This window comes from Gymnoscopelus microlampas (genome assembly GCF_963454915.1).
Source record: "Gymnoscopelus microlampas genome assembly, chromosome: 3".
Lineage (NCBI taxonomy): Eukaryota > Metazoa > Chordata > Actinopteri > Myctophiformes > Myctophidae > Gymnoscopelus > Gymnoscopelus microlampas.
The window spans coordinates 36,655,500-36,681,999 of record NC_139940.1 but is presented as its reverse complement, the minus strand read 5'-3'; the positions used below and the strand labels follow the sequence as shown (position 1 = coordinate 36,681,999).

Below are 26,500 nucleotides of genomic sequence, written 5' to 3'. Positions count from 1 at the left end.
CCAGGGGTCTATATATCCTTTTTTGAAAATATTTCCGTCAAATGTTCGCGTATTTGGGCTGCCCAGAACGGGACGCTAGGGTTCATGTGGTTAAAGTGACGAGTTAACTCTATGGAACATTTACTTTTCATCATGCACGCCTGCATGGAGGATCATGTCATGAGCAAACATCCTCCAGAATTAATTGCTGTTGGCATCTCCTATGTCCCCTGGCATTCCCGGATTTCTTCCTACCCAGCACTCAGTGTGGATGATTGTAAACAGGCAGGATGACTTGGCTTGTACAATCCAGTACACTGAATTTAATAGTATGTCCAGTGTGCACCATACATGTACAAGATGGATTGTAAAGTAGGATTTAGCAACTGTTTGATAACTACTGGTCCTTTGGTGTCCAGAGTGGTCAGCACTGGTGATTGAATGAATTGTATGTAAAGAGTTCAGGTCAATGATATATATGGGCCAAAGAAAAACAGGTTAGCTAAAGTGAAATATCACTTTAAGATTTGCATTGGCCTAGAATAGATCAAAGTCAGATGAAAAGAGTTTCTGGGGACATGCCCGCCTGGTTCCACTCCGGGTAATACACTGTTTATTCCCCCCCCTCTGCTTATTGCGCACTGTCCTCTGTGACACATGCATGCTCACACACACACGCTCGCACGAGAGCGCACGCGCACACACACACACACACACACACACACACACACACACACACACACACACACACACACACACACACTCTTGCGTTATACACAGCAGATCAAACTTCTCTCTGGCTCCTGATCAGCTGTGGTTTGGAGTCTTTGTTTGTTGCACCGTTCTGCTTGGTCTTTGATGCATTTAATATGCAGCCTGCAGAACAGAACAGTGTACAGTAGTAAAGTGGAACAGAGAGGACAATCTGTCAGCAGCATGCTGTCAACAGCCAGGCCAGACCTAGACCCAGACCCAGAGCTCTGAGGCCCACTGACGAACACTGAAGGAGAGAGAGATGGATGAAGGGAGAATAGAAAGATGGATGATGAAAGTGGGGAAGGAAAAGTGCTACGGAGGGAGGGAGAAAAGAAGGTGAAGGAAAGAAGGACGGAGCAAGTTAGGGAGGGAAAACTTTGGAAATAAGTAGTGAAGGATGCACTGAAGGAGGAAAGGAAGGATAGAGAGATGGTGTTGGGAAATGGATGGAAGGATGAAAGGTGGGAGTGCGATATGGAGAGAGGGTTAAAGAGGGAGAGAGGATGGGAAGAAGAGATGGAGAAGAGGTGCTTTGGAACAGCTGGAAAGATTCTCTCTCTCTCTCTCTCTCTCTCTCTCTCTCTCTCTCTCTCTCTCTCTCTCTCTCTCTCTCTCTCTCTCTCTCTGGAGGAGCAGTCTCAAACTGACACCAATGAAAACAAAGGGCTCATGAAAGCAACTTGTTCTCCTGTGTCGAGCCCCGTTCACAAACAAAAGCTTCAGCAACTGATACAACAATACGGTGTCCACCTTCAAGTGGCCAGCTTAACGCTTCACTTCAAAGGAAAATAAGCCGTGGTGGAATTGTGCAGCCTTTTAAAATATGATTTTGTGGAACGAGGAGCTTTGGTGTTGTTTGTAGCCCTCGGGGGCCAAGCAAAGCAAAGCAGCCGTTCTGTGCTTCAAATAAACATTTTTCCAAAGGACTTGAATCCCAAACAGCAGCCATGGCTAAAGTCAAACACCACTCAGAGGTTTAGATCCTGTGCTGGACCTCCTCTCACAAGAGTCTGCAGGTGCTCGGTCTGGTTCAATCAATGGTTGTTTATTCAATGGCAAAATGTTTACTCACTGGCTTTGTTTATCCACTACTTCTGAGGCATGTAAACATTCTGAAAGCACGGAAACTTCAAGATATTGTGTTGCAGGGTTAGATTCCACAGTAGAACTAGACATAACAGCTTCACAGCACTGCAGACTATGGCTGAATGTCAGTCACAATGGCCTCTTTTTGGCACAGCGGACCGATTTGCCAAGGCGGAATGAAGTGGCATATGATTGAGTTCCATTTTAACTGGGATTTTTGTCTCAGCTTCTGCTGTATTAGACCTTTTTTGTATACTGTAGGTGCAAGGCAGCAAATAAAAGTGCGGAACCTTAAATCATGTTTATTTGGAGATGTTGAAAAAAAATGTCATGGCTAGGCACCGAAGGGGCCATTCTTGTAGAACAGTGTTGTTCTGTATTGTATATCTGTACCCATAAAAGTACAGAAGACATCTGTATGTCCCCACAGACGTAGACTAATCACAGGCTGCAAAACACAGCTCAGCTGATGCTGCTAAACTAATCACAGCTTATCTCAGCTGCTACGCTCATGTTAGCACATTAGAGCATCATTGGTGCTTCGTTCACACCTAGTAACTTGCTATCCATAGCTACAGATTGCATGGAAGCCGCATTCGTCTCTGTCTTGTTTATATGAGCAGCAATCAGGGTTTTTTCGTTCACGGAAATTAATTGTTTTGCCATGTTAAACCACAGAACTTCCAAGATTGGTTCTTATGTTTTCTTTATCTTGTCTCTTCTTCTTTTTGTTCTTTTTCTCTGGTTGTGTCCATAGCCTCCCAGAGGCTGCCGGGTTCGTATGAAGTAGTGTTCTACAGTGAGACAGAGGACAGTCCAGGTGTGATGATGTGGAGGTACCCTGAGCCACGTGTTCTCACGTTCGTCAGAATCACGCCGGTCCCGTTCAACACTACAGAGGACCCCGAGATCAGCACCGCTGACCTGGGGGATGCACTGCAGGTATGGACTGACACACGCGCACACACACACACACACACACACACACACACACACACACACACACACACACACACACACACACACATGCAGATCTGTGCAAACATTTACTGTAATATTCGAAGTGCAGACCGGCAGAACTGAGTTTAAAAAGTTGATTTGCATACTCATTGCACTCTTGTGTGCTTGCTTCCTCTGTCCCTAGTGGCGATTAGAAGGATCACAGGTTTGATCCCTCAGCTATTCAAAGAGTGGCAAAACAAAGCCATCCATCCTGTCACAATGTCCTTCAGTAAAATACCCTAAATCTGTCCCGGCTCACTCATCATAGGTCACTCTGGATGAGAGCCTCAGCTGCTTAGAAATGTAAAAACGAAGATTCATGATCTGTTCAGCTGATGCCTCTGTGGTAAAGTCGGGTCAACTTTTTGTTTTGGATATACATAGTGAACGTGTATACGAGGATGTAAAGTGGTCTTAGAAGTCCCACAACTGTGAAGGAGGTGAAAGAGAGAGAGATGGTGTAAGATGAGAAGAGAAAGCTGCAGTGCACAGACATACCCCCCCTCCCCCTTCGCTCCCCTCTGCACCTCCTCTGCAGTGAAAGAGAAATAAACTGTCTTCGAGTTGGGCCGCTTGCCACAGCCGCGTCCCACAGCGTCCTCTGAAATCATCCTCACGAGAGCTCCCGTACCGCTCCATGTTATTGAAAGACAGAGCCCCCCCCGCTGTCCTTCAAACATGTAATACATGCTCGGACAGCTGCACAAGTCATCATGGGAACCTGCGGCGTGAGTGGCCAGGTGTCTCTGCCCCCAGATGAGGTTATATTTTGGCAGCCTGCAGCAGCTACTGCAGTCTGCAGGGCCTCAGCAGGGGTAGGGGGGTCAAGACGTCCCGTTTTCTCCTCTCCTATCACTCTTCTTCAATCCCACTGTATGTCCCGCCTCGCTCTCCAGATTGTCCGCCTACGCCCCCCATCACCTCCCGATCTAGGATCCACCTCTCCACCCTCCTTTGTTCTACTCTACTCTCCTGTCCTCCTTGTCTTTCCCCTATTCCCCTGATTCCTCCCCCTTCAGAGGCAGAAGCTGCATTTACTGTACCCCTCTACTCCTTTACTGTCCTCCTGCACCCCCCCTAGCCTCCCTCCCTGGGCTGCTGTCCTGGATACCTTCAATCACTTCACCTCAGGCCGTTCCTCCTGTCTGTCTGTCTGTCTGTCTGTCTGTCTGTCTGTCTGTCTGTCTGTCTGTCTGTCTGTCTTGTCTGTCTTGGTGTCCAGGCAGAGACATTTAGGGGTTACAAGGTGCTGCAGATGTCTGGCATCACTCCGGGGTCTCACAGCTGCTAAGTCTATAATGAACAAGTCCCCTTGATGATTTGGCTTTGTATGGAGTTACAGTAGAACTGTACAGGGATGAAGAAAGAGAGAGAGAGAGTTGATGGATGTGTGTGTGTGTGTGTGTGTGTGTGTGTGTGTGTGTGTGTGTGTGTGTGTGTGTGTGTGTGTGTGTGTGTGTGTGTGTGTGTGTGTGTGTGTGTGTGTGTGTGTGTGTGTGTGTGTGTGTGTGTGAGGAATGAATGGAGGAGAGGGGAAGAGAGAGATGGACAGGGATAGATGGTCGAGGGGGGTTGGAGGAATGAGAGATTGACACAGAGGGAGGTGATGTCTTCAGCGTCGCTCGCGGGAGCCTCTCTCTGTAAGCCGATACGTGTGAAAATACATTTTCTCTCGATCAGGAGGGAGAGAGAGAGAGAGGCTGATTTTTCATGAGTTGATGAAACGCAGGGGCTGGTGAAACCCCCCGTGTGCTGTCTCTGACAGGAGAGACAGGGAGCTGGGATCCACCACAACACCACACATGCAAGTGCTCACATCCATGCAGGAATGCACACACATGTGCGCAAACATACAAACTACATCTACAGATATCGCATTATGCACAGACGGTAGTGGTATTCTACAGCGTGTCAGTATTAATGAGATGGATGATCTTTGTGCGTGTTTTTGAATTGCCACGCTTGCATGTGTGTTTGTAAAAGTGTAAAGCCTGATTTATACTTATTGGTGCACTGGTGTCTCACACGGCAAAGAACAGATCGACAAGCTCACAACGGATTGCGCTGCGACGTGTTGCGAGCTTGTAGATCGGCTGTTTTTGGTGCTAGACACGGCGCACAACCAAGTATAAATCAGGGGTAACTCGGGGGGAGGGGGGGGCCCGCCCGTGGATGATGAACATGTGGTTTCCACATCATCCTCTCCTCTCTTGTCGTCTGGCGTGGCCGTGTCTCCTCTGACAAGTCTGTTAAAAGGAATCAGGTGATGAGTCTTCCATGGGGGAGGTGATGAAAGGAGGAGGCTCCCAACGCCCATCTATTACTAAAAACAACTCCATGTGAGGATGGGACGGGACGGGATGGTCTCTCTGTGGGGGGGACCAGATGAAGCCAAGGTTATACTTGGGGATCATTGTTATATATATACAGCTACAAAAACTGTCTAAACAGTTCTGCAAAATTAGGGATCCCTATCGGCTGTTAAAAAAGCAGAAATCTGGCTTGCATCTACATTAACCATTGTTCAATCCAGTATTCCATACCATTTGTTCGTGTGATGTACAAATGTATGATTTTTGCAACAGGCTTGTCTATAAAAGAGTCAGTCCGTGTGTATTCCAAATAGAGTTTTCATCAAGGGCATTGTTGTTATCGTTCATGTGAAGTGTATTTAATATTGTATATTTACTTGGCTTAAGCCCACTGATGAAAGCTGATCTGGTGTATTTTGTCAACACCATTGGATACAGTATTGTGTATCTGGGGCCATTTGAATGCAAGTGATTGTGGAGTAATTATGAGACACTGGATCTGTATTATTGATGTGTCACCACAGCCTCATATTTTCATCCTAATGCTCTCACAGAATAAGCCTGTGTGTGTGTGTGTGTGTGTGTGTGTGTGTGTGTGTGTGTGTGTGTGTGTGTGTGTGTGTGTGTGTGTGTGTGTGTGTGTGTGTGTGTGTGTGTGTGTGTGTGTGTGTGTGAGTGTGAGAACAGAGCAGGGTGGGGTGCAGCAGGGTTTGTGGGGGTTATTTGGACAAGGCCCCTCCGTCATTAGCCAAGCTCATTGTGATCCCAGATTTAACTGATTTCAGCCTCTGGCGCACATTGTTGATTTTTTTTTATTTTAATGCTTTCCTTTATGTGAAAACTTCAAAAGATCTCAATTAATTCATTTTTTATTTGAAGGCCAGAGAAAGTCCAGCTACAGGGAACGGAAATGCTGTCATAAAAGTCCACAAAAGCAGTAATGGCACAGTTTCTGCTCCGACTGAATTTCGTTTACTTCACATGAAAATGAAGGAGAGCAAGAGAGAGAAGGAGAGAGTAGAGCTATAAGAGAACGAGGGCTGTAGTAATTTCTCAGGCCTCTAAAATTACCATGCTGCAATGCAGAGATGGAGATATGGAGAGATGGAAACGCAGATAGAGAGATTTTGAGAAATGGAAAAGAGAGAAAGATTTCTTGGTGAGACATCTCATTTGCTCTGTATCCTGTAGACAGTGAGTGCAAGGTTCTTCTTGAGCACCTGGGTTAAGAGAAGCCAAGGACAGGAGGTGTGCAGATGAATGGAACACAGCTGGTTCCTCATCTCTCTCCACTCCCTCCCTTCTTCTCCCCCTTTTCTTCTTCACTTAACCCCCCTCTTACTTTTCGTACCCCTTCCCTCTTTCTTCTCCCCCCCCCCCCCCCCCCCCCCCCACTCCTCTCCTCTCCTCTCTCTCTCTTCTTGCTCAGAATAGAATGAGAGGAGGAGGAGGGTGGGTTTCCTGCTCCGGGGCCGCGCCGCTCACTTGTCCCCAGAGCAGATCATATTAACATTTTATAAAATCAAGATTTCCTGCATTTAAATAGTTGTGGTTTCACGACTGGTTCCAGTATCTCGGAGGGGGAATTCAAACCACCTTCCATTACTCAAAGACCAATTGTTGCCCGTGCTGTTTTTACATACAGTAGGAGGCAAGGCAGGGGGGGGGGGGGGGGGGGGGGTTGGACTTCCTGGGTTTGAGGAAGGACAGCACCCTCTGTATATAAGCATTCAGGGGGTCCCACCTGCAAAATGATGATGAGATGGTAGTAGGAAAAAGGATTGGGGCGGTGGGGAGGGAGGGAGGGAGGGATGGATGGATGGAGGAAGGAGAGGAGGAGGATGACTCATTCTCACCTTCTCTCTCCACCGTGTGGTCCCGTCCTCTGAATCATAAGCAGGTGTCCTGGTTGCTGATGCTCTCTGTGGGGTTCTGCAGCCTGAGAAACGAGGAGTAAACACAGGAGCTATGATTCAGCCTCAGCACGGCTCATGGGAAGAAAGAGATATATTGGTGTTTAGAGCAAGAGCTATAGTTCAGGCTCAGTTCATGACGAACCAATGGCACGCACACACATACTCACACACACACACGCACACGCACACGCACACGCACACGCACACGCACACGCACACACACACACACACACACACACACACACACACCGTGCGCCGTAGGCCCATACTTGCTACTCATGACATCCAAATATATAAATTTGATCACCCACTCACTCTTTCAGCCAGTCACCCCAAATCACTCCCGTGTGCATACATCTCACACCCTCTGCCAGCCCCCCCCCCCTGCCCCCATCCCCGCCTTACTGGGAAGCGCGTGACGCCCACTCATGGCCCAGCAGGGGTTCTGCTCTGCCATCATGGTTCCATTGGCCTGGGACCCACGTTATAAAAGCTCTATGGCCTCAGATGACCCTGCAGTATCCAAGTCATAAGCGCTGTTGCAGCTGTTACGGTTCTGTCATTGTTGTTATTATGAGGAACGTGGGTCCATCGTCTTCTCGCCTCGTTCCTTAAATCGCTCTCTCAACTTCACATCCTCGACACGCCTGCTTTTATTGATACGTACTAATTCTCGGCCTCATTAGTGAAAATATGCGACCTTTGGGGGGATTTAAAAACTGGGTGAGTTAGCAAAGCTTTTCACTTCAAATGAATGTTGGGGACTAGAAAGAGTATGGTTTGGCCAAGATAACTATTATTTTAGTGGGACTGCACTCAAGCAGGGCTGCATTAGTCACAGCTAATGCACTGTGAAAATAAAACTGTCCATGTGGTTAATTTGATGTTGAGGAGTTTTTACACCTCATCCACCAAACCTTCAGACCCCTTTTAACCCATTTAGACCGGGAACCCCTAATTTCTTTTCTGAAAACGTAGGTTAGGAAGGCGTTTTTAGAATCGGCCTCAGGTCTAAATGGGTTAAACATTTTGCATTACAGAATAAGGAAAAAAAAAACATTGAGTGCAAAGATCTCAGGCCGGGCTTATTCCTGATTTTCCACACTGATTAATTCTAGCATATATTGGCCCACCTGAGACACAATATCCAGAGTCATTTTCTGAACAATTTTCATTACATCTCCTGAATAAACATTTGCTCAGGCTGATGTCAATTCAATTTGTCTGCTGGCTGATAAGAAGTAGCTAGCAGTGGAACTTTCAGACATATAGGCATCAGTGGAATAACAGAAGACTTAATGGTGCTGTTGATATTGTTAATAAAAGTAGCGACAGACAAAGTAGTGGACGTCAGTGTCCACAGACCCAGAGTGAGCTGTGGGAGTCTTCAGTTGCCGGGTCATATTTGAATTTAGCTCTGATCACACCAGTGTCAATTATGTACTGAAATCCTTTCATTGGCTTTGAGTATTCACCTCAGTCTGCCTGGAACAATATGTTTGGTTCCATTGTGCCAGACTAGATGTTTCAAAGGTAATTGATCTATTTAGGGTAGCACTGACTAAGGTTTGGCAGTTAAAGATGACAGTGACAGGGAGGGAAATCAGATCTCTAAATACTCACTGCTGCCAGCAGCCTTGGAAATAAATATATTTATAAATAGTTTTGAATTTTTACACTACTAGGGGAGTCTGATTTTACTTTCCTGGCATTTGAGCACCTTCAAAATGGAAACATTACTGGAAAATGAAGATAAACTTTGAGCTGCCAGTTTGCCCTGGGGTCTAGCTGCCAGGCCTACTGAAAGAACTGGAGGAAAACACAGATTGGAGCCATCCAGTCAGTGGCATGTCAGCTATTCATGGGGTTCATGTTGTTTATCAGATAAGGTACACATGCAATCAGGCAGTGGAAAATGACTCTGTCCAGACACACATGCATATGCCGTCAGGCATGTCTTACACAGGTGCCTCTTACTCAACATGGCCGACTTAAGCCGAATTTCTTTTTTCCCCTCCTTCGTTCTCGGTCCACCTCTTTGTGTGCTTATCATTTTCATCTGCCCCTCGGTCCCCCAACAAGGCCACTTGCCGGAGCCAGGGGGATCAAGCCAATGCAGCCGCGTAAATATATTCTCTCTACCACCGTAGAGTTTGTACCTTACATATTCATCTCTGTATGCCGTCATGTGTATAGAATATCACGGCAGAAATGAAAACACCCAGGGTGTTCGGTAACATAATTCGAGGAATCCTCTGTGGGGATTTGGTGGCTGAGCGTTGGGGTAACGGGTGCACAACTCTGTCAGGTACGATTATGGGAGGTCGATTCCAGGAAAACCTGTGTGGCATTTTGTGCATGATGTAAGCTAAGGTTACCTCATTTACTGCTTTCTAAGCTGAGGATGAACACATGCATGCGTGGGTACATGCACACACATAGAGAAACACCTCAACGGCCCCGTTGACAGGTCCACCAGTTTGGCCCTTGTTCAGGAAGTCGTATAACTCCACTAGTAGAATGAGAATTTGTCCTACCCCCCCGCCCCCCCCCCCCCCCCCCCCCCCACACACACACACACACACACACACAAGCACACAAGCATGTGTCTGACTGCCTGGCAGCTTTCAGGTATGCTGAGAGCTCACTGCCACTACTAATCAGTCAGTAGCTCGGTACCACAGGTGGCCATTGGAACCTGAGATCCTGCTTCAGCTCACACAGCAGGGCCAGACACATTTATGCTAATTACCAACATACAATGTGAGAAGAGTGAAAGACGCTATACCACTCATCACATAATGTGAGAACAAGATTTGCCTCGGGTGATCGTTATTCAGTGTGAGAATGAGCTACAGGACCCTTCAGGGTGATTTACACTTAGCTGTGCACCAGTGCCGCAACCACTGAAACTAGCTGATCTATAAGCTCACAACGCAATGCGCCGTGATGCGTTCTTAGCTTGTAGAGTTGCTATTTGTGATGCGCGACACTGTGCGCAACAAAGTATATCAAGCCCTTTAACGGTCGCCTTGCAGTGTAAAGTTTCTCCGGGTTAAGTTATGCTGCGGTCATACATGTCGTTATGGAGATGAGGTGTCCTCAGGCTGTGTTGGTGGTCTGTAGTGGAACCATTGTAGTTTTTCAGGCTAGACAAGAAATTAAAGATTTGGTTTTGTCTGAAATGTATTAAAACTCAAAAGTTGCGAGTAGCGCAGACACTATAAAAACACGCTTGCATTCCTGTTGTAAAAGAGGGATTCCCCGTGTCTAGAAAGAGTCAGGGAAGCATCCGAGCAGTTGATGAGTAGCAGACCACTGCAGTAGTTTAAAACTCGATGACTAACTGGGGGATACACAAGGCTGAGGTAGTACCTGCTGTACAATAATAGAGCCTTACAGTAATCCTGCTGCTGATGAGTAATAGCGGGATGTTTGCTATCTGTTTGGTTGGAGTGGAACCTTAGGTTGAAGAGATGAGCACCTGAGGGATAGATTAGTACAATATCCTTTAGTGCCAAACTGATGAGTTGGTTAACTGGAGCCAATAGCATATGCTACAAGATACAATAAGAGGCTGTTTGGCTTGTTGGCGCAAAGGCTTTGCTTGTAGTGATGAATCCTCATGGGACACGTTAGTATAAAAGGGTATCTTTTCTAAAGAAACATAAACCTCACATACAGAAATTTGCACAGACAACATAAATCCTATGACATCTAGTTGATTTGACATCTAGAGGACAGAGTACCCTATTACTTTTGTTTGTCTAACTTCGGGATAACTTAAGGATAAATGGAGCTTTGTCAGTGACCTGAGGATACATTACAAATATATACCAACGCGTCGTCCATAGAGTGTTCATTTATTGTTTCAAATCACACATTGTGATAGTGGGCCTGCAGGGCTAGTGCCTTGTGAGTGTCTCTAACTGTTGCGGTAGTGAGAACGTTTAAACAGATCGAGGTCTCTGGGTAACTGCATAAAGACTCATATTAAAGCACGTGGGTGGTCACCCAGCACTTTGGTCAAATTTATGAAAGTACTCAGAGACTTCGATCGGCTGTCAGACCCAAAGAGCAGCAGGTTGTGAAACATTGCGGTGAAGTAGAATAGTTTCCTTTTGAATGGCCACAAAGCCTTATAGTCATTCTGGTGCTTGTGATGATGAGTATCGGGGGCTGCAGCCAACTGAAGTACAAGAACTATCTACTGTACAGCATCTGGCTGTCAGGAAGATAAAGGAGGGCTGATCTCGCTAAATTAACAGGATCATCCCTCACTCTCCCTTGGTAAGAACCTAACAGTACTTAACAGGAGGTGGGCTCCGCCCAGAAGGCTTTCCTTTCCAAAATCTGGGAGAAAAGAATGGAGCCAAACAGAGAGAGAGAGCAATTAGCGGTGATCATTACCGTCTTTGTTTTAATGGATGTCAGCAGATCGTAGCTGGCTGTATGGTAAGGAGGGCTAAGATAGTCATGATTCTTGACATCCCTCCCTGCTAATGCATACAGTACATGGTAACACGTGTTTTATGAGCAGAGATGGGAATATCGGCATGCATGAAAAAATAACATTTTGTCCCGAGGGTGTCGCTAGAATCCTCCAGGGCGCATGAATGCACTCAGCAATTTCCATGGTAATCTGCGCATTAGATTTTGAGATGGTTTGTGTGCAAGTGAAAATTGTGGCCTAAGGCAGAGGAAAAGCCAGGGGGTCAGTAGCTTTAATTCTCTTGGGGCATGAAGATGTGCACTGTACAGCTTATTCAATGGCAATCCAACCTGCAGTTTTTGCAGTATCTTCTGTCCGTCCAAAGGATTGGAGGACAGATACCAAACTATAGAAGTCAGTCATAGCCAATCGGAATGGAATATGAAAAATCTGACTGACACATCTCGATTACATGACTCCAGTGCACCGATTTGCATGAAGTTTGAACAACATTTGTAGGAGTAGTTTCAAAACCTTTTTGTGCCACCTAGAGTGGGGGAGTTGCATCATGATCCAAGGAATCCAGGGGATTTCTTTTTTGTACAACCTACGGTTCAAGAGTTATAGGCCAAAGCGTGATGCGGCCCATTATAGCGCCACCTTGAGGCCTATTTGAAGAATTCGGATCAGAGGGAGTGTTTCACGCAGATCTGTCCAACGATACCGGCGATTAGCTGTTCACAGGCACACAGACGAACAGACAGACGAACAGACAGACAGACAGACAGACAGACAGACAGACAGACAGACACACACACACACACACACACACACACACACACACACACACACACACACACACACACACACACACACACACACACACACACACACACACACACACACACAAAAAGAATGAAAAACTTTTAAAAGGTAGGGAAACAAACAGATAAGGGACAACTTCTGGTATTTCAATACTAATACATATCTAGACAACAATATCAGTTTATTTTTAATTATATGTAAATGAAATTAGAAGTTCTGAAAAGGTGATTGTACATGTTGCAGAATGGAATTACACAGGGATGACATCACGAGTGGAGGATGTTGCTCATACATACTGACAATACTTGGTACAATATTGACCTATACAAGAACATTATAAATGTCTAGCATTCAAAACCAGCTATATTTGCGATGTTCTGGAAAGATCTCTACTAAATCTGAAATGAAACGTATATTGATGATATACTGTAAGTATCCATGTGTTTGTTTCTACAGAGTTTGGCAGGGTGGACCTCTTCCACTCCTGACATCACAAACCTGCTCACCTGCATGATTATTGAATGTGCTTGTTCAAACAATGATTTCCAACAATTATAAAACATATTTATTTTTATGAGAATGCCAATTTATAACATATAAGTAATGTTTTTTTCCCCCACATTGTTTAAATTTCTAGCATTTAGAAATATCTGTTGCCCTGCCTTTAAGTGTATACTGTTCTGCTGTGTGTTTAACCTCACATATAGTGAAGCTAAGGGGTATGGGTAAAGTTTATTGTCCCCGAGAGGAAATTTGTCTTGGGTACAGTGCTACAGTCCATTACTTTCACATAAAAACATTACAAAAACCTTTATGGCTTGTATAACCTTTTATAATGGTCGAACATATTTGAAACAATAAGTTGGGCTTACGATGTGGTCATTGCCTCTAATCAGCCATCTTTGGCGCTACGCCTGACACTGGCCTCTCTGGTGCGATGCAGCAAGCCCTGCCTTTTTTTATTAATCTAAATGAAAAGAGTTGGGAAACAAACCACATTAATAAAATATATTTATACTGTAAATAAATATAATATAAATATTTTTATTACATCAGGCTTACGGGCTTAGGAGTTTTATTTGAGAGTTGGGGTTGTGCACAAACTGCAACAGGAATTTCCTCATTGCTCGTATATATATATATATATATATATATATATATATATATATATACCTAGTGTGTAAAAAGGTACGTATAAATGTAGGTTTGAATATTATGTGCTGTTTCTAAACTTCCAGATGCCTCTCAGTGTGGAGCACTGGGAAGACCTCCAACAAGGCTTCTATTCCTGTTCTTACCCCATCGCTGCTAACAGTAATGTTGGAAAGACATAAAGAGAAATAAACATGTTTTAGGGTACCGTTTTTCAGTTGCATGCCATTTTCTTTTCCCTCCAGGTGCCGTGCAGCCTGGAGTACTGGGATGAGCTCCAGCAGGCCTTTGTCCCCTACCGGGAGTTTAGCCTGTCAGAGAGCAGCGCCTGCCAGCTCCAGCTGCCCAGCCTCAACCTCACCAACCAGCAGAAGGAGCTGGTGGCCTCCGACCTCTGGAGGATTGTACTGAATAATAACGGAGATGGAGGAGATGAGCAGAGGTAAGAGGGGAAAAGAGGGTGTGTGTGTGTGTGTGTGTGTGTGTGTGTGTGTGTGTGTGTGTGTGTGTGTGTGTGTGTGTGTGTGTGTGTGTGTGTGTGTGTGTGTGTGTGTGTGTGTGTGTGTGTGTGTGTGTGTGTGTGCAGTACACATACAGTCAGTATGTGTAAGTAGTATTACCTTGAATAATTTGGTAGTTGATAATGATAGCTTTTTTACCACCAATTGCTTCTGTAATCCTCCTAGTGTGTGCTATTGTCCTCACACATATCCGTATTGCAAGTGTGTGTGTGCACATGCTCGTGCTTGCAAATAAATGCATGTACAGTATGTGTAAGCCAACATATGCATGTGGACATACTGTGCGTGCGTGCGTGCGTGCGTGCGTGCGTGCGTGCGTGCGTGCGTGCGTGCGTGCCTGAGCGTGCGTGTGTCTGTGCCGTCCGGTGTGAGGCAAAGCAGAGAGGGAGAGCGCCCAGGCCGGCGAGCACAAAAGCTAGCAGTGTGCGTCCCTCGCCCCACATCTGGTGTGCAGGAGCAGGGAGCGGGCTTGGAAGGCGTTCAGATCAGCCTAATGAGATTTCCCAGCACACCAAGTGCCTGTCAGGGCCCATCCGGATTCCTTCCTGCTTACCTTGAGTGTATCTAATCGGGGAGGGGAGGGGAGTGTGTGTGTGTGTGGGGGGGGGGGGGAGGGGGGGGGGTAGCAGCTCACGGGAAGGAGAGTAAAACCTCCTTTTGGTGTGGCTCATACGTTCCTGGGTTGGGCTGAGTTGGGTTGGGTTGGAGCCGGCCTGCCAAGTACTGTAACACCTCAAAGGCAGAGTGCTTTCTTAGGGCTAATTCATACATCGTTGTATGGCTGGATTGCTTGCTGAAAAATAACGGATCTTCAACTAGATCAGTTATTCTTCGGTAAGCGACGTGGTTATACAGCCAGGTAAACTCTCTGCTCCCACCACCCACTGACTCCTTATCTCTGTATCTGTTATGGCTCAACATCTCCTCTCCCTGCTTCACACTTGTTCTGTCTGTCTGTCTGTCTGTCTGTCTGTCTGTCTGTCTGTCCTGTCTGTCTCTCAGTCTCTCAGTCTCTCAGTGTCTCTTTCTCTCTCTCCTCACTCCCTTGCTTCCTCCACTGGGTTTAGGGAACTTTTTAGTAGAAGCGAACTGCCAAGCCCACATTCTGTGTGGCTTAAAGAGCTCCAGAGGAGCAGAATGGGAGGAATAAGAAAACATGCACAAGAGAAGAAACTCAACAAAAAAAAGCCCCTACAGTACCAGATCCAGTGTAAAGCAAAATATACATCTGCGTTTCATTATAATCATACTCCAAACACTACATTTCCTTTATGTTTAAATTATTTGTCCTTTTTGATCAAAATTGATTCCCTTCCCTTACTCGCTCGTTTCATCTGCCTTGCTTCAGTTTCCACCAGAAAAAATAACTTGGCCGCCCTGCCAACTGGAAGTAATGAAAATTGTCAACATATGATGCTTATCTTTTTAAGGAGCGCTCTGCTGCACCAGCGTTTTTTGGGGTCTTGAACGTTTCCTCCTGGAGTTTTTATGGTGGATCATGGTAGCAGCAAATTACAGAGCAAATGGTCATTCACTTCAATTACCTTCCATTCACCATCATCAGCCATGACGTGCAATTAATGTCCATGGAGTGGGTCTCCTGGCAACCCACAACAGTAACAGCCTACCTAGACTCATAGCTCCGGTTGGTATGGGAGGCCATTCTGTACACCGCCAACTCTTTCTGTCCCATGTCTGTTTTAAAAATCATAACATTATTTTAGCTGTAGATTTTTATCGAGGAATTCACACAGCATTGAAGCAATGAACAAGTAATACTGAAGGAGCATTCAGCCACTAATATGAATCAGGCTATAATAATTGGTGAGGAGAATGGTTGTGGCTGTTATTTCCCCCCCACCATCGAACAGACGACGTGAAGTCAATAACTGTTGACTAGTTTTACCCTGAAGGCCCTCAGAAGCTGAATCGTGTTGGTCCTCCTCTCATCTCGGCCGAAGTATGCCTGCCATGTAAACTAAATGTCTGTTTGATTTCCCCAATGTGAAAGCCTGCCACTCACTCTTTTTCAAGTTTGCTTTGAGTATTTTACACTTTTATTACTCACAAAAAAAAGAAAGTCTAAATATTTATTTATTTGCTTGCTTGATCTCCTTCCTATTGCTCGCCAGTTCGGACAGTGAGTCTGGCTCCCAGCTGCCCTGTGACCAGCTGGTGTCTCCCACGGCGTTGGCAGCGTGTACGCGTGTGGACTCGTGCTTTGCCCCCTGGTTTGTCCCCTCCCTGGGAGTTTCACTGCAGCTGGCCCAGCTGGAGCTGCATCTCTGCCATCACCTGGAGCAGCTAGGCACAGGTAGGAGACGTAGCAGCAGTCAGAATGATGGACCTCATAGACAGCGGTGCCAGATGTAACGTTACTGCATTGGCACAAGGCAAGGGAATAATGCAATAAAGCACTCTCTTCCTTTTAGCAATAGAATGGGCTCAGACCTACTTGACGATACATCATCATATTGATGGGGAAAACACATTTTAACAGACTTTTATAGTCAGATGTTTTGCATTGTGAATGTGTCAATGTTGACATGAATGCTGTCTATCGCTCCTTCAGTTCCATCTCAGCGCCTTCGCCCCTTCCTGCCTGACAGGAAGTTACCTCAGGAGCAGGAGTTTATGGTGGTTGGTACCCAGGACCCGCGGGTGTTCCTACGCCAGTGGAACAATAGAGACAGTCTCTGTCAGGAGTTCCACTTCTCTACCCAACTGGAATGCAAGCTGCTGGAGTACCGAAATCTAACACTCCTCCATTTCCTGCAACCTTTTGTACTACAGGTGGGACTGTAGTGACAAATGCTGGCCTATACAGCTACTGTTACGTATATTGATCCAAATATTTCTCTTCAGAAGTTATGGTTGTTATCCTTATTAGGGGTATCGATCTAAGCATGATGTTTCATTAGATACAAAGTGAAAATAAATTTGATCTTTAAGCCAGAAATGTAACCCAGCTTCCATTTCTTTCTCTTTGCACTGCAAATTTCAACCATATGAATGTAATGGCCTCTTGTCCTGTGTGTCCCAGGGCCAGGCTGCTGCCACTCTATCCCCCCAGAGTTCCCAATTGGACGGGAACGTGTTTGTGGACCCCGTGTTCCTCAACATCAGCCAGTATGCCATCCACACCTTGGACACTGCCCTGCTCAGCTGGCAGCAGGTGAGAGACCGGACCCAGAAACTGCATTCTCACATTGGATATAGACGTTTTCAGGCTGTAAACAATAACACTGCTGCCCATAAACTATCTAAAGAAACACTTTATCTAAAGAAAAACTAATGTCTGTTAGTTGGTTCATATCGCTAGTTCCGGTTTGGGTGTTTGGAGCTGCACAGCTGAGGCCGCTGGTGGGGGCTTTAGATTCATAGTCTTGTCTATCCATTATTACCAGCTCAAGCGGTTTCAATTCGCTTTGAGCCTACCCCTTGCCCCCTATAATGGCGTATTAAACGCCATTGGATGTTGGCAAGGGATTTCACCCATCTCTCTTAGACTGTTGAAACCCATCTACTGTATAGACCATCACAACAGTGGTCCTTAAATACTGGTTTGTTTTATGTCTTATTATGGCTCATGTTTCTACTGAGAGTAAGAAAGTCAGTCCCTTAAAAGTGATCATACAAAGACAACTTCCAGTGTCTCCCTCGAGTTTTAGCAAATGTTGCCAGTGTGGTCGGTTTTTCATGGACGAGGAAGCTGAAGACTCTTTGGGAGCATACACCAATCTTTATGAGGGGAAAGAATAAGGAAATTTCAGCACATTTTGATGCCATATGCAAATAAAAGACACTACTGCATTCAGAAGTCATATACTGCACACAGATACGTTACAGTATATTTAGCAAGACATCCTGGGGTTTTAAAATTTCCTTTCTGCCATCAAAAAAGCACTGAGGTGGGCTTTTTTTATATGGATTTAACATGCAAGGGAAACCCTGAATTCATTTTGTAGTGTGCATGATGCATGTAGACAACACAAATAGCAGACACGATTATATCACAACCCTTATTTAGTGTGATGTGTTGTTCCACATTAAAGCCACAACATTCAGTCAGTGGAATACTGTATGGTACTGTATACTGTATAAGCTACCACATAACCATTATGCTAAGGACAGGATCCATGGTTAATCACTGAGTCATTATGTTGATGCAATCTGCGGCCCCTTAACGCTGGAAATGTGACGAGTAAATTATTGTTTTCCACACGTTTCCTAAAATCAGCATTTAACATGTAGGAAGAATTTGATAAATCATCAATCACTGAGAGGGTGAGATTATAGGTTACCTCAAATTTCCCCCAGGATCACCATCAGTATAAGGATATTAGTGAGAGCCTTAGAGTGTGTTTATTCTTTTAAATGTACTCGTTCTGCTTAATAGATATTAGTGTACACTGGCAAAGCAGGCATCCAGTTCCTGGACTTTTACAAGATCTCGGCTCTTTACCCAATAAATCAGTCATCACAGGTAGCTCATGTGGGCATTTACAGGCTGTGCAGAAAGAAGATCCTGATGTAAATTCTACTAAACAAATACACAACTGGGACAGGTTTCAAAACCTTATCCTTGGTGCCTGATCATAGATATACAATACTGTAGAATTGAATTTACTGTGCTGTGCCGCCGAGAGACTACCGTAATCCGTATGTCTGTTCTTTGGGCTCTAGCTCTATGGCATCTCGTCATCTCTCAGTTCCCAGCTCTCAGCACTGCTTCTGGTAGCCAGGATGTTTGTGTGTGAAGTGACGCCCATGAAAACACAGCAAAACCTGAGTGGTGACACCTGCCAAGACCTCATCTGGCCCCAGCGCCCCCCCCCCCCCCCCCCCCAACCGACTGTTAATCACACGCACGTACGCACGCAAACACACACCACCACGCACGCACGCACGCACGCACGCACGCACGCACGCACGCACGCACGCACGCACGCACGCACGCACGCACATACGCACATACGCACGTACGCACGCACACACACACACACACACACACACACACACACACACACACACACACACTCCTTGCCTCCCTGGCTTGGCGTGCCACATCCCAGCCCTATTTGACTCAGCCGTGACTGTGCTGACTCATAAACTAGCCTCTGGAGTTTTGAGGTACACATATTATTTCAAACACACACACACACACACACACACACACACACACACACACACATACACAGACACAGACAGACACACACACACACACACACACACACACACACACACACACACACACACACACACACACACACACACACACACGCACACACACACACACACACACACACACACACACACACGCACCCACTCACAGCCAGATGACTGAAAATTAATAGACTGTGTTTTTCTAGGAACAGCTGTTGTGCTTTACCTGTGGAAAATGGAATTAAATGAGGTTAACTTTACTGTGTTGAAAATCTACAATGAGTTATGACATGATTGTATTGGCTGGTGGGTTAATACCTTTGTTTTCAACAAGTGGCATCACTGACTCATCAAAGGCACTTTTGGCGTTTAATAGACCATATTTGATGAGTGGTCATATTTGACCCTTGCCTTCACCCTTGCGTCATGTGGTACAGTATAGCCAGTAAATGTTCCCTATTTGAGCTGCTTAAATTGTCCATAAATAAGACTTTAGAGAGGATTGGTGGCGCTCTATTCAAAGGTCACATTCCAGCTTTACCAGAGTGTTCTGGACATGTTGGTATCCATGGCAGGTATTACAAAACATGCCACGCATAGCTACTTACAATAGGTCAGTGACTGTTTGAGAACTGTTCGGCCACAGCCTTTCTGGTTATTCATTGGCTGACTTTTGAGGATCTTTCTTTGCCATAAATTGCCTTCAGCCATGACTCGTCATTCTGCATCGGATTAACCGTAGCCAGAGGATCAATAGGGAGGAATACACGCACGCACGCACGCACGCACGCACGCACGCACGCACGCACGCACGCACGCACGCACGCACGCACGCACGCACGCACACACACACACACACACACACACACACACACACACACACACACACACACACACACACACACACACACACACACACACACACACACTCACACACACACACACACACACACACACACACACACTGAGTAGATTCAGAGCAGTTCGCACCGCTCTTTACACACAAACAATTCTGACATACACACACAAATACAAACTCTTGTTTGTTAGACCTCATGCAGTCAGTATGGGCTGGGTTCTGCCCATAAATTGATTGAGCCTCTGAATTGGCTTGATTTAGCCTAAACAGCAGCAGCCTTGTAACTGGTATAGAACCTTCTAACTACCTCCAGCCTTCACCACTCTGCAGAACAGGAGGGGGAAAAAAACACACTATAATTATGAGCCGAATGAGTTGCATGTGGATATGATAGCGCCTGAGTGAGCCGTAGAAGGAGAGGTCAAGTACAAAAAAAGGCTGATCCATTAGGAAACGCTCTTGTTAAACAGTTGGCCCACTTCAGAGGAAGTTGTGAACACGGCGCCGGCGGAACATTCCAGCATTCTGTTTCCCCTTTTGGGTTTTACAAAGTAAACCTTGTATGTGGGAAGAAAACCTTGTATGCGTGACATTAAGCATGGCCTGCCTGTGGTGGTGTAGTGCATTATGGGGGCACATGTGAAGGTCTGCTCCGCTCATCTGAAAGGTATCACACTGATGGATGGAGACCTGGATACCACACACACACACACACACACACACACACACACACACACACACACACACACACACACACACACACACACACACACACACACACACACACAGGCACAAGAAGTGCATACATACAGTATACATCCTTTAAGTTTCAAAAGCAAAAAAAGAAATCCAGTTGATCTTGATTGAAGCCGTGATTAGGGGCAGTTGGAAATGCAAACAGGCGCTGTCCTTCCGCAGCATGATGATATGTCCTAACGTGTGTAATTGTTGCAGTGATTTTCATGTTTCCTGGTGTCAAGGCTGGCAGGCAGGCCTGTTGTGATGTGGTGTTCCAGGGCCAGTGTTGAACCATGTTGGGCTTCCATAAAAGCCAGGAGAAGATTCCTCCACCACCACACAATTAGAGCCCCAGAACCCAGGCTTGGTCACACTGTACCACCACAACCAGATCTGCTGGGGCCGTTCCAGACCCATACAATTTCACAAATACAAAGGACAGTTCCTGATCATCGTGATTTCATTTTGTATGTCTATGATTGCCTTAGATCTTTGATAACGTTGTCCTGACGATTGGCATTGTTACATGTGTAGACCATGCGTGACGGCCATGGCCCTTATGAAAGTTGAAATATTCAACATAACCAACCCATCACTAGAAAGTACAGCCCAATGGTACTTCATAGCATTAGCATTGCCAGCCTCTCTGAAAGTTCTACTTTGCAAACATCGTCAGTGTCATGGCCAAACAATCCCTCAATAATGTTGATTTAAATGCCATTTGTATCCATTTTGCTTCTGTGCCTGACCTCAAACCAGGAAGATTTGGTGCATAATACAAATTTCAAAAATAAAATAAAAAACGTTACCCTTCAATATAATTCAGCCCCTTACCCTTGCACTCTACAGCCCCAGCCTCAGCCCCAACCACCGTAACCTCAGACCCCAAGCCTCCATTACCAAACCTCAGTCCCCAGACCCAGCTCCAATCTTTGCTACCCCGGAGCCCCTAACCCCAGGGAAGTGGCTTCAGAGGAAAGCCACACGAAAGCACAGTAGTATTTATACACTCCTCTTTCTCACAGAACACACAGAGGCCATCGCATGTACAATTGAGACAACAGGAATTTCCTCTCCTTTTCTTCTTTCCCTCGCCATGTTTGAATGATTCTGCTTTGTTCCTCGCCTGGAAAGGCAGTAACAGAGATATCATGTTCCTGGTTGTAGCAGATGTGTGGCCCGGGGTGATACATGAAGAAATATAGGTGTTTAAAGGTCCGATTATTGTTTCAGAATGCCCGTTTTACAGGCTTGCCTGTCGTCTCGTCTCCTGGAAAGTGGACATAGTATCCTGTTTAAGAGTTGTATATGTCCTGACCGGGTGTCATTTGTCTCTCACTATGCATGGTCATTTACTGTCTGTTTTCCAGACATTTTACTGTACCTTTTAGTTTATATGGGCCTCTCTGTCTTACATATCTTCACAAGACTGTGAAAACTAAAGTAATGTAATATGAACGGGGATTACAGAAATGGATATTTGGATTCCTGATAGAGACCCTCTTTAGTGGAGAAACTGCCATCTTGTGCTCTTTAACAAGCAGGTTGTGTTGACTGTCCAAATATCTGTCTCAATATTTGCCCACATAAAGGCCTCTGATAGACAGGGAGTGATTATGAATACTAGAGGAAGGTTTTCTGATGTCTGTATCATGTTGCCTAATGAAGTGGAGCTGAAAGATGATACCATCAAAGGGAGGGCTTAGCAGCGGCATATTAAAGATGGCAGCAGGAAGTTAGTAAATCGCAGTGTCGCATTTGAACGCAAGACAGATAGCATTCCACTATAAAACTGGAAATGCACTTGAACCCACAGACACAGCTGTCCCATCTAGTGTGACTCCTCATTCTCTCTCTACCTATCTCTCTCTTTCCTCTCTCCACCATCTATCGTCTAAACCTCTTTTAATGGTGCAAACTTTCCCATCCGTTTTCAATACCAACAACAACTCCGGGACCCGGAACGTGCTTGGCAGTTAACCTCTGAGCTTTTACTGCCAGTCTCTCTTAACCATCAGCCCCTCTCCTCCTGCTATTTAAAAGTATACAGCTGGCCTGGTTGCCTTTTGTTGGGATAGCCGAGTCGTTATTGAGAAGTTGTTGGAACCACAGTCATGTGTGCATACAGATAGGGAGGGGTGTGGAGGAGAGATCCCACCAGGGCCCAAGAGCCTCTGGAAGGGGCTGAAGCGATATGCAAGCACACGCACGCACGCACGCACGCACGCACGCACGCACGCACGCACGCACGCACGCACGCACGCACGCACGCACGCACACACACACCGCACACACACACACACACACACACACACACACACACACACACACACACACACACTCACATACGCACTTGGTCATCCTCTTTTAAAAATGTGCGTGCTTGAACGTGTGTGTGTGTGTGTGTGTGTGTGAGAGAGAGATAAATAGAGAGAGAGACAGAGAGAACTTTAGCGTGATTTAACTTTTGCATGAGCAAGATTTGACGCACCGGCCTCTCCCTGCTAACCCAATGTTTCCACTAGCAGGCCAATGTGCTCGCCGCCCCTTGCATGCAAGGTGACGCACGGGTGGACAGCACCTCTTGTTGGTCTTGCATGACTCGCGTTATTCTGCGGAGCCCTCTCAGTGGCCCATGGCTGTAGATGGGCCAGCTTCCACCGTGCTGTTCTCTCCTGACAAACCACACGCTTGTACAATACATCCATGACTCTCACTAACAGGAATGCTTGCTTTTTCAGCCCAAGCTGAACCTAAATTACTGAACAAAACACACACACCCGTGCACACACACACACACACACACACACACACACACACACACACACACACACACACACACACACACACACACACACACACACACACACACGCACATGTGCGTATAGAACTTGAAACTTTGAGGTTTGACATTTTCAGCCCGTTTATCACCGAACGAGGAAAACATTAAGCCGCTTCAGAAAGAGATGTAACTGTAATCGGAGTTGATTTGAAAGAGTCCAGGGTCTGCTCAGAAGAGAGGCCTCCTCAAAGTTTTTTTTTTGCGTGGAACCGGGGGATCGATTTGGCCCTGTAGCCTTGCCAGAGCTGCTCCAACCTGGACGGATGTCAGGCTTTGATATGATTCACACCCAAAAACCACTGTTGAGGTTGGGGTGATGTCACTCATCCTGCCCTCCCACGGATGTGACTGCTGCCCACAAAGATCTGCACTTATTAGATATGGATTGCACATAATAGCACTGACAAACGCATGTGTGCACAGCAGGGTTTCCCCCCAGCGGGAGCCCCTGAGATGGGGAGACACACACCATAAATGTATGGAGTGAGTTCATATCCTGTGTGTGTGTGTGTGTGTGTGTGTGTGTGTGTGTGTGTGTGTGTGTGTGTGTGTGTGTGTGTGTGTGTGTGTGTGTGTGTGTGTGTGTGTGTGTGTGTGTGTGTGTGTGTGTGTGTGTGTGTGTGTGTGTGTGTGTGTGTGTGCGCGCGTGCGTGCGTGTCTGTGCGTGTGTGTGTGTGTGTGTTAGATTAACTCTTAATTAACTCTTCATTTGGGTAAAATGTTTAACTCTCAGAGTAAAATAAACACTGGGGATTTTACAGTTTAGCCAACCAACAACATGTTTTTCATTGCACTAGTACTGTATCTCTCTTTGTACCACCAATTTCAATGCCTAAGTTGACCGGAGTCCACCAGGGGTCTATACTCGGCCCCCTCCTTTTTTCTCCTCTACACCAAATATAGGGAAAAGGGATGCTGGGGTTCATGTGGTTAAAATCCTCAGGTGAGCTCTGAGTGTGCTTCCCTGGCTTATAGTCAGAAATACATCCTCAATGTTAATGTATCCATTTGTAGCTCTGAGAGTGTCACCGGTAATCAAAAGTATTTTTAAAATCTCTGCAACAGGTGCGTTGGTGGAGTAGCTGCATGAGATGCCCGAAGAAGGTCTTTGACCGAAATGTTACATATTTTGCACATTTGAATAAACAGTTTATTCTCTATTGAGCAAGTGAAGGTGGTGTGCGGGTGTCTAGCACTGAGAGTGTCGGCTATTTTCAATGAATGTTCGCCCCCCAGAATGTGGACACTAGGGTTCAATGATTAAATGAACACACAGGAGTTTACAGTGTACCTTCTAAAGTTAACATATTCTGATGAAGCTTCTTTCCCTTCCCTCCCCTTTGTCTTGTGTGTTAGAATGGGAACCATGAAGCTGAAGACATGCTGTTCAGCCACTATGTGATCTGTAACGACACCCACGAGACGCTGCGCTTCGGCCAGGTGGACACCGATGAGAACGTGCTGCTGGCCAGTCTCCACAGCCACCAATACAGCTGGAGATCCCACAAGTCCCCGCAGGTATGGAAGTACACACACACACACACACACACACACACACACACACACACACACACACACACACACACACACACACACACACAAGCCTACTCGCATGCAGACAAATACACCCTAGACGTTGCAAAACTACTGATGGCCCCCAGCCCTGTGGTTTTGGTTTGAGCTGGAATAGTCATACACAAACGTGCGTGCGTATGTACACCACACACACGCACGCACGCACGTGTGCACGCACAGTCGCACACACACACACACACACACACACACACACACACACACACACACACACACACACACACACACACACACACACACACACACACACACACACACACACACACATATATATACACATATACATACATACATACTGTACATAGTATAGACAGAATAAAACATGAACACATTTATTATATGTACACACAGGCATGCATGCATAATAAATTAAAGCACACACTTGCATAAACAGAGCAAACACCCACGCAATGTACACACACACACACACACACACACACACACACACACACACAGTATACATGAATACACATACAGGATACACACATACAGTGTGGCATGTGTAACACACACACACACACACACACACACACACACACACACACACACACACACACACACACACACACACACACACACACACACACACACACACACACACACACACACACACACACATAGAAGAGCAGTGGTATACACGTGCATGTACATACAAGACCTGAGCACATATATACTGTACATACACACACGCACACACACACACACACACACACACACACACACACACACACACACACACACACACACACACACACACACACACACACACACAACATCATCAGTGTCCAGCCACTATCTGTGTGTCTCTGTCAGCGCTCTCTGACAGTGCCCTGACAGCATTGTTAAGGAAGATTGATTATATTTAACCCTTCGTGGTTTTGGGGTTGAGCGGAGGGTGGGCTGGCGATCAGTGGCATGTGTGTGAGTATGTGTGTTTGGTGAGCACATGTTTCAAGGCCCCCACGTGTTCCGAAGCCAGTGTGAGAAAGTGGAGCTTGAGAAAAGACATGGCCATAATTGCTCACAGTAAGTCAGTAAGTCAAGTCGTATTAATCATCGATCACAGTTAATCTGTGCTCTTACCTCACTCTCGGACACACGTACACACACACACACTCGCTCTCTTCCTGACACACACACACTTACTCACACACGCAGACACACTCCCAGACGAAGAGGTGATCTGGCATATTGTAACTGTGAATACCACATTTCACTTTACAACTGAGTCAGAATGACCTCTTGTGTTCGGGGACAGTTTTGGATGAGAAACTGTCCGAACGGGCCAGATGTCATCATCATCTGCGAGGAATGTGATTCC

At 46.0% G+C, this 26,500-nt stretch overlaps 1 protein-coding gene across 4 annotated transcripts in view; it reads left to right on the top strand.

Annotated features, from left to right (window-relative positions):
- Nucleotides 1-26,500, top strand: part of vps13b (vacuolar protein sorting 13 homolog B) — a 443,292-nt gene that overhangs the window by 339,408 nt on the left and 77,384 nt on the right. For all 4 annotated transcript variants that reach the window (XM_084052011.1, XM_084052012.1, XM_084052010.1 and 1 more), the window contains exons 41-46: nucleotides 2,579-2,763; nucleotides 13,706-13,902; nucleotides 16,114-16,295; nucleotides 16,554-16,774; nucleotides 17,025-17,156; nucleotides 24,943-25,104. In XM_084052011.1, the coding sequence (XP_083908137.1) occupies nucleotides 2,579-2,763; nucleotides 13,706-13,902; nucleotides 16,114-16,295; nucleotides 16,554-16,774; nucleotides 17,025-17,156; nucleotides 24,943-25,104 (1,079 nt within the window). The remainder of the gene's footprint in view (nucleotides 1-2,578; nucleotides 2,764-13,705; nucleotides 13,903-16,113; nucleotides 16,296-16,553; nucleotides 16,775-17,024; nucleotides 17,157-24,942; nucleotides 25,105-26,500) is intronic.